Below are 9,236 nucleotides of genomic sequence, written 5' to 3'. Positions count from 1 at the left end.
CAGTAGTTTAGTACTTCGGTAAACACATGATTTAAAACAATCCTTTTTGAAATTGTCCGTTTATAAATAATTAGGTAACTAAGGTTTCAACTACCTCAGGCAAAGTTGCCCCTAGATGGATTTACCTTTTTTTTAGATCCTTTTGGTCATATAGCTCATCAACTGTTTTAGTTCTTATACATCCTTGGCTTTCAATTGTTCGGCATTGAGCGTTCTTGGTGAAGGTAAATCCAGAAAAGCGCTTAGGACCACATTTACTTGTCTCTGGAAAAATATGACATAAATAAAAATAAAAGGACTAGGTATGATTGCCAAAGAGACAACTCTCGACCAGAGACCAAATGACATTCTCAACATACTGCCCTTAGATGAAGCTGTACATTACCTTAACACCTTCTTTCAAGGACAGTATGTTTTTTATTATACTGAATGCCTTATGATTCAAGTGTGCACTATGTTATTAGAAGGACAACTGTACAAAAATAAAGTCATAAATTAAGATAGTTTACTAATAACAACAACAAAACGACGGAAATGATGTAAAAATAAGAATAGGCAAACCTCGGCCGGGGCGGGTGTTAATTGTTCCGGATCGGCAAACTTTTAGCTCAGCGGGTGTTAATGTTAGGTATTATCACCCGATCACATGTTGCTATGGGTGTGCGGGGCTTATGAAAGGTTAGTGGAAATACACATATGCCTCGTGTCCAATAAAATAAATGGACAATATAAGAAATTTGCATGAAGTATAATAAAGAAGTGTACAACTATAGGTCACCGTACGTCTTCAACAATGACCAAAACCCAAACCGCATAGTCCGCTATAAAAGCCCACGTAATGACAGATGTAAAACAATTCAAACGAGAAAACTAACGGCCTGCCTCGTGTACAAAACAATGAACGAAAAACAAATATGGTATACAGCAACAAACGACTACCTCCGAATTACAGGCACATACAAAATGTTAAAAGGTTAAACTAGTTTTTTTGGCACCAAACCCTCACCATAACCTGGGACAGTGGTGTACCAGTAAAACATTAGAACAATTTACAAAAATCAGTTAAACAGGGCTTAACTAATCAAATCGATATACAAAGAGGAAAACATCTAACAAAAACACAGACAGGACATGGCAGGATATTTATACATCCCAATAACAAAAGAGACAATAGGTACAGATCTTAGAGTACTCGCAGTCAGCTAGTTCAAAGGTCAACAACAACTCATAAATAAAGCATGCATCTAAGACTTAAATATCAATCAGTACACATCCAATCCAAAATCCAATGGATTTAGTGTAAGGACGTCATTAACAGTCATGATGTTTGAAATACTTGTTTCTGTTGTTGGAATCATTCATAACATGCCTTCCAAGTAGTCCAGCCGTAAGTTATTTCGTCTCCTATCAGCGAAATGCCAATGCTAAATTCGCTGTGAGTATTTATTTTAGTTTCCGATTGATCAATCTTCTTTCTAAAAATAAATGTTTGAACTGATAAAAATTTCCCGCAGTATAAACTTAATGGAGTTATATCATGTTATATGTAAAGTCCAAAGAGAGTCTGAATGACACTGACATTGATAGAATAGGAAAATTTGAGTCTGAAAATAGAAAATCCAACGCTTTTTACTTTCAAGCCTGGTGAAGGCAGGAATATTTTACTATTGACAATTCAAAATGTCTACATATTATACTGACCAAATTTTATTGTCTTCTAAGAAAATATTATTCTCCACATGATTGGATCTCAATTTGACACTGTTTGGAAATAAGGCCTTTTGCAAAAACTGTTAAAAATAATATATCGAGAACAATTTTGAACATTTATGTACAATATGGATTAGATGATTTAATCATATGTTAAAAAGGGGACCGATATCTCGGAATTGTTTTAGTGAAATAAGAGTCCGTCAAGAAAGAGATTGTCTTTTTTTTCTTTTTTTAATATTCCTTTCTCATTTTTTATGTTAATCAATAACAAAGGTCTGGGCCCTATTTTGTAATGCGGCGTTCACACAGTGCCGATTACGGCTCCCGTTTCAGATCAGACATCGCTAAGACACGAAAAGTGAAAAAGTCGAACTACTATCCTGAATGATCTGGAATGTCCTATCATTGTCGGAACGCAGTCGTATACATTCGTAACAGATTCCTACGGATTGGGAAAGGTCCGGAACGGTCGGCCAAGCACCCCGACAGTTAGGTGCGTCCCGTAACATTCGGAGAAACTCAGTCGATTTTGTCTAGACGGATTACAGTTGTGACTATGTCGTGACAGATTCTTCTGTATCGGATCAAAATCGTAACAATGTTCTGTGTTTTCTGGACGGTGTCATGTGGAACGGGCATGATCTGGAGAAATTTTTCATTGCTGTTTTTTTGCCGATTGAGTCCAGATTGCATCCTGATCTTGCCGAATGCGAACCGTCTTTGCCGAAACAGTCCCGTTATTACTACGAAACTCGGCTATAATACCCACGTCAGAGTCCCGACAATTACAGAACACAATACGACGGAGTCCAAACAAAGCCATTTGCAATGCGGTACAGCAGACTGTGATAGGATTGCGTTCCGACAGTACCTGATTATCATGAATTGGCGACGATTATCTAACGGATATCTTCCGTCAGCGTCGGTACACTGTCTGGTCACTGTCTGATCTCTGTCGGATCACATTCGGTAGAATCGGGATGCTGTCGGGACAGATTCGCTCGTTTTTAAACATGTGAAAGATTCAAATATGATTAGAATCGAATCGAGAACAGGTTAAAATAATAATACGATAGAAAAATACAGCTTTAATTTTTGTATTTTTGTAAGTACATATACGTTAAGCTTCCTAGTCTATGGTGAAATAGGTCAATATCCTTAAAATATCAAAATAAAATCTAGATTTATCCATTGATAGGTATTGGTTAATAAGAAATTGTCGGGCATGTCATGTTAACTATTGTATAATATACTTATCTAAATATATGTCATCCATAAAAATCGATGCTTTAAGACAGTAATGAATAGTGTAGGCTTAGGGTACAATGTATGTATGGAACGTTCATTGTGGTGGTTGCGATGGTGGTCGATGGCTTTTAACTTGTGGATCCCTGGTAAGGTAAGCGTACTATGTACGATATGATTTAACCCCCGATCTTCTAGCCTTCATCTTTGTTCTGTGTAGCTGTTGATAAAATGTTTCTGTAGTTGGCGGACGATCTCCAATCAATCTTTGGTCTATACAAGAAGGAAATCTAAGTGTGAATCCTGGATCATCAATGTTAAAGGCTTCAGAGCACTTTGTGATACCATTTCTGTAACGTATTTCTATCCATTTTCTGTTCGGTATGTTTGGACTCTCTACTTAGTCATACTTTACTTTATTTTAATAAGCCTTTCTTCCGATATTTCGTCGGCGTTATTTCGTATATGGAATGGCGGAACAGTCATAGTCGTTTGACAGCTATATATATAATATTTCATTCCAAAAATATGCTGTGATCAGTTTATTCAGAACAGATTTAGTAACAATGTTTTAAAGGTTTGAGTTTGCATTTTATTTCCACTGATTACAAATACAAAACGTGTGTCTTTCCTTCTTTTTTTTGCGTATGTGGGGATTTCGTCTTTTATTGCCTTGTTCAATTGTTTGGTTAAAGCAACACAGTTGAACCTTTTGTAGACGAAACGCGTGTATGTTGTATATTGAATTAAAAGCCTGATATATTTGGTGAGTTTATTTTATAATTAAATGAAAGGGAGAATTATACACTAAAAAATACCCTAATACACATTTCTCAATAATTTGTATCCTTTTTTATGTGTTTCTTAATTTCTTTGAAAAATTACTTACGAAATTCTATTCTTATATAATCTTTTTTTGTTTTTCGTGACGTCATGACGAGATTCAATATGAACAAAATAGGCGGAGAATGTATACAACAGGAAATGATTAAATGATAATGTCAAGGAAATGCATATTCAAACATAAAAAGGTACGTCATATCATAAAAAAATATTTAACGAAACGAACTATATACATTGACAAGCTATGCACGGACGATAAACAATAAATTTTTGGGAAATAAGTGCGACCTGAACCTAGGTCGCAATTCAGAACGTTTTAAAATAGGAAAAATCCGTAGCTCTATGGTCCGCAAATAGTCAAAAAATATCATAAAGACCTAAGCGCTACGGTTCCGCAGCTAGCACAATAGATAATGTTCCTCCGTGTTCGTTCACCATTGGATTATATGCATTATAATTTGTTGCTTCTTATAACAGTGATAATGTCTGAGAGTGAATGAGTCTTGAATTTTGAAATCTAGCGAAATTTTGTTTTAAAATAAAATAATAATATTTTTCATGGTTTAAAATTAGTCGAAAAACTGTTTTCAGTACATATTAACTATTATACTTTCATGTGTGTTCCGTATGGTTTGATGACTGTCATGCTTTTTTCTTGTTTCCCTCTTATGAACATAAGATAGTTGCGTTCCATCCGTTTGATGTGTATAAGCTATTGATTTTGCCATTTGATAAAGGACTTTTCGTTTTGAATTTTCCTTGGAGTTCGGTATTTTTGTTATTTTACTTTTTGTTATGGTTGATTCAAAAATTCAAGTTAGCATCATTTACTATGCTACTGTTTTAAAATATTCCATAATATTTTACTTCTTGTATAATATAATTAACGTCACAAGGAAACAGTTGAATAATAGCATTATAAATTTACTCTGAAAAAAATTTCAAAAAGTTCTTTTTAGCTCATAGTCATAATTTATCATTTTGAAATACACAAGGTTACATACACCATATGTATACATGTAATTAAGTAGTTACAACATTCTACGTGTATTGCTCTGTGCAAGAAGCACATTTTAAAGGTAAGTTATACTACTCTGAAACAATACCGATGTAAATTTGTTTTATTGAATGAAGATCACCATTCAAACAAGATACCAGATGAAAGTCAATCCAGAATAGCTAGTTAGACGCAAGACATTACTAAGTGTTAATTTGTATTATCATTTGTGCAGCATGACGATATGTTTGCTTTTTTCGTTGTTGCAATCTGATTTAAAATTTTATATATATATAAGTACGTCTGAACCAGTGACAACTCTAACACAGATTTTATCCATCGGATCACCAGTGTTGTTAATACAAGACTGAAAACACATTCTGTATACATAATTATATATATAAACAAAGCGCATTTGACTAACAGGTCGAACAACGCCAGTCAGCAGGGTTTAAGAACATCCGTTGTTCGCAGTCAGCAGGGTTTAAGAACATCCGTTGTTCGACCTGTTAGTCAAATGCGTTTTGTTTAAATATACTTTTTCACTTTTTTGGTCTTTTGGAAAATGTTGTTTGTGCTGTATTTAGACCCCTCTACCAAGAAATTTGTTTTGGATGGAAACGTATAAAAATTGCGGTTTTTATCCAACGCAATCATAGGTTTGAACGTTGTTTTCAATTTAGACTTATTCATAATTATATATATATATATATATATTCAATTTTAGACTTGTTTATATATATATATATATATATATATATATTTGACAAATATGGATGTCAATGATATGAGACAAATTAAATACAAAATAATATTTGTAAAATACAATTTAAACTACAATATAAGGTTACTTCAACCAAATAAATTGTTCAAGAAAATGTGTATACCTGTTCTTGTTTCATATTGTTTTACAAAATGCATAAAGCATTGGTTGATTTGATGTCATCCAAAGATTTATTTTAAATGCACAATATGTGTACAAACATTTCTCCGGGAATATCACGGATTTCATGATTTCATGATTTCATGATTGTTGAAAAAGTCGATAAAATATTATTTTCTAGAAAATGTTTTTAACAATAAGATAAAAACGTTTTAAGGTAGCCAATTCTTGATGAAGTAAAAGTATCTTCTCAGTTTTGTCTTATTTTTTGCAAATTAAACATAAATATAATACAGACTTATTCGGAATCTATTGATCTTAGATGGCTGCCAGAATAATAGTTTGATTGGATATACACGTACTGTTTAAAAGATTGTATCCGTCTAATTATAAAGCGAAAACATAAACTGAACAAAATAATATGTTTTGTAAGAAACTATTGTGTGTTTTCCTATTTTTCTTGCAGAAAAGATGAACATCTCAATAATTAACATCGGGGTGATTTTGGTCCTTGGCATTTTTAACAAATGTTCATGTCAAGGCTACTATGGAGATAATTATTACAGAGGACACGGAAGACTTTCAAGACAAAGACCGCAATCATACAGTAGAGATTGGGAAAGTCTGTTTAGAACGGAAGCCATAGAACAAAGTCAACCATTCAATGCTGACAAAGTTAACATCAATATAAATGTCAAAGGAGGCGGAGGTGGTGGGGGAGGTGGAATCGAACCAGGTGGAAATGGTGGAAATATCATCACTAATTTATTTATTAAGAAAATCAAAACGGTTCATACTAAAGAAGGAACAAAAGTCATAATAAAGCCTGGTGATGGACGAACATTACAAGCGCTTAAACTAATGATCGAAGGAGGAGGTGGCGGTGGTGGGGGCGGAATAGGAAAGGGTGGTGATGGAGGAAGTATATTTACAAACTTGACCATCAAAACATTTAAGACTGTTTTTAGAGATGGAATAAATATCACTACTGCTAAAGATCAAAACCCTCTAGAAGGACTCGGTCTGATTATTAAAGGCGGTGGTGGCGGTGGCGGAGGTGGACCAGGTCCAGGTGGCGATGGTGGTGACTTGATTACATCTATTGTCATAGAGAATGTAAAGGATGTCACTTTAAATGGAACTTGGACAAGTGAAGACAGAAAGGCATGGAAATTACAAAAGATGTTAAAGAGACAAAAGAATAGACAGAGGAGAAAAGATGGGACATAGGGATTAACTAAATAATATTGTGAAGAAAACACGACAATGATAATTCTACGTGAAATTCACGATTAAAGGGCTTCATCCAACGTCACAAAATTCCATATGACGTCAACAAAGGCTATTCATGAATAATTTGTACTGATAATTCAGATTTAATTCATCCGAAAGTATGCTAGTACTATACTTATATCAGTTCTCTTAGATAGGTATTCCATTCCTTCTGTTTTTATGTTTGTTGTTTTCTGTGTTTCGTGCCAAACTGATGAGTCAAGCCATTTCCTTTTTGTTTTTATGTTGTACTGTTTTAACAATGTCAGACTTAACAACACCATTTTTTTGTGTGTCTATTCAAAATCAGGAGCATGTAATTCAGTGGTTGTCGTTTGTTGCCGCTTGTTGCCGTTTGTTGTATTTAGTTTTTGTTTTTGGTTTTGGGATAACAAACCGTTTTATGAATTTTATAAAGAAGAAATTATGCATAATCCATGATTACATTTTAGTTTTATTTAGAGTTACAAACCAATTTTGATCGTAAGGGCTATTGAATCACTATACACTTAGATCGGTACTTTGTGTCCTTTGTAGTTATTGTAATTGTTTTTTAGTACCGATCTGATGAGTATACTTCTTTCACTGTTTTTACAGTTTGTTCTTATGTTGTACTATATTTCAATACTCTCCTATGGTAGAGGATCCGGAGGATTGAGCGCTAACAAACACGGTTAATCCAAATATCAATACTTTATGATTCTTTTTAAACACTACATATAAAAAAGAAGATGCGGTATGATTGCCAATGAGACAACTCTCCACAAGAGACCAAATGACACAGAAATTAACAACTATAGGTCACCGTACGGCCTTCAATAATGAGCAAAGACCATACCGCATAGTCAGCTATAAAAGGCCCCGAAATGACAAATGTAAAACAATTCAAACGAGAAAACTAACGGTCTAATTTATGTACAAAATAATGAAAGAAAAACAAATATGTAACACAGCAACAAACGACAACTACTTAATTTTTGTTCGTCCGAAACGCTTTGTTTTATTAACGTCGTTTGGAATGCTCAAACCCAAAATTTGAAAGACATGGATGTATACTCGAATGTGTGAGAAGCATTATTAATATAAACAACTTAGAGTAGTCAAATCCTTCTAAGTTAAGGTTTGACTGACTGAGGCGGATGCAACTATTCAACAGCAAGTGGATGCAAAACAACTAACAACTAAACATAAAAATACTGTAGAAAGATTATGTAAAACCTCTGTTAGTCTTCACGTTTCTATCATGCCTATTTGAACAAGGAACTATGCTTATAGGGTTTCACATTGTCTCAATGTGGGTTTTGCTTTGAAGCACAAGCTCCGATAGAGTATTTGCCCAAAATTTGGTAACAGCAAACTTTAATAACACAAAATCCGTATTTTCATGCCAGTACCGAAGTACTGCCTACTGGGATGGTGATGCCCTCGGGGACTATCAGTACACCAGCAGACGCATCGACCCAGTGGTAGTAATAACATAAATGGTACCAATTTTTCTGCACCAGATGCGCATTTCGACAATCAATGTCTCTTCAGAGAAGCTCGAGGCCAAAAACGTTGTAATCAACTAACTTCAATTATTATTGAAACGTCAATTTTAATCTTCTAACTTCCATGGATACATGAAAACCTTTTACCTTCCAACACCATAGAGGGAACAACTACCAGCTCCAACGATAGAAAAAAAAACAGATGAGGAAATTAGAATAGCGGTTCCTGCTATAACTGTTATTCAATTGTTTTTCAATGCAATGAAAATGGAAATGAAATATGCTGTAGAAATATTGCAAATATTGCATCTGTTAAAAAGCGATGTATTTTTTCATACTTTTATAAAATAGATTATCGGAAAATGAGAAGCCGATCAGACAAATATAAGCCATAATACACTAATCTCATCTTAGATACCAGGATTAAATTTTGTACTTACATCAGACGCGCGTTTCGTCTACAAAAGACTCATCAGTGACGCTCGAATTCAAACAAACTAAAAAAGCTAAATAAAGCACAAAGTTGAAGAGCATTGAGGACCAAAATTCCTAAAAATTTGCCAAAAACAAAAGATCCCTACAATTTGAAGGTATGATCTATAAAAGAGAGAGGCAGAAGATACCAAAGAGATAATCAACTTCGTAAGTGAAAGTCAAGCTGACCACGCCATGGCAAAAAATGAAAAACAATGAAAAAGCAAAAAGACAAACAACACACTATATAACACAATACAAAAAAATAAAGACTGAGCAACACAAACTCAACCAAAAAGCACACTGTAAATTTTTCGGA

General features: G+C 34.1%; 1 protein-coding gene across 1 annotated transcript; it reads left to right on the top strand.

The window, feature by feature from the left end:
- Nucleotides 1–4,812: 4,812 nt before the first annotated feature.
- On the top strand, nucleotides 4,813–7,397 carry LOC127700344 (outer membrane protein IcsA autotransporter-like). Its single transcript, XM_052203764.1, has 2 exons — nucleotides 4,813–4,880; nucleotides 6,148–7,397. Exon 2 carries the CDS (start codon nucleotides 6,153–6,155, stop codon nucleotides 6,909–6,911), a length of 759 nt encoding a protein of 252 aa, XP_052059724.1. The 5' UTR covers nucleotides 4,813–4,880; nucleotides 6,148–6,152; the 3' UTR covers nucleotides 6,912–7,397.
- Nucleotides 7,398–9,236: the final 1,839 nt, after the last annotated feature.

Source organism: Mytilus californianus, unplaced genomic scaffold (assembly GCF_021869535.1).
Source record: "Mytilus californianus isolate M0D057914Y unplaced genomic scaffold, xbMytCali1.0.p SCAF_5, whole genome shotgun sequence".
In the NCBI taxonomy this organism is placed as follows: Eukaryota; Metazoa; Mollusca; class Bivalvia; order Mytilida; family Mytilidae; genus Mytilus; species Mytilus californianus.
This window is presented reverse-complemented; position numbering and strand designations above follow the sequence as displayed.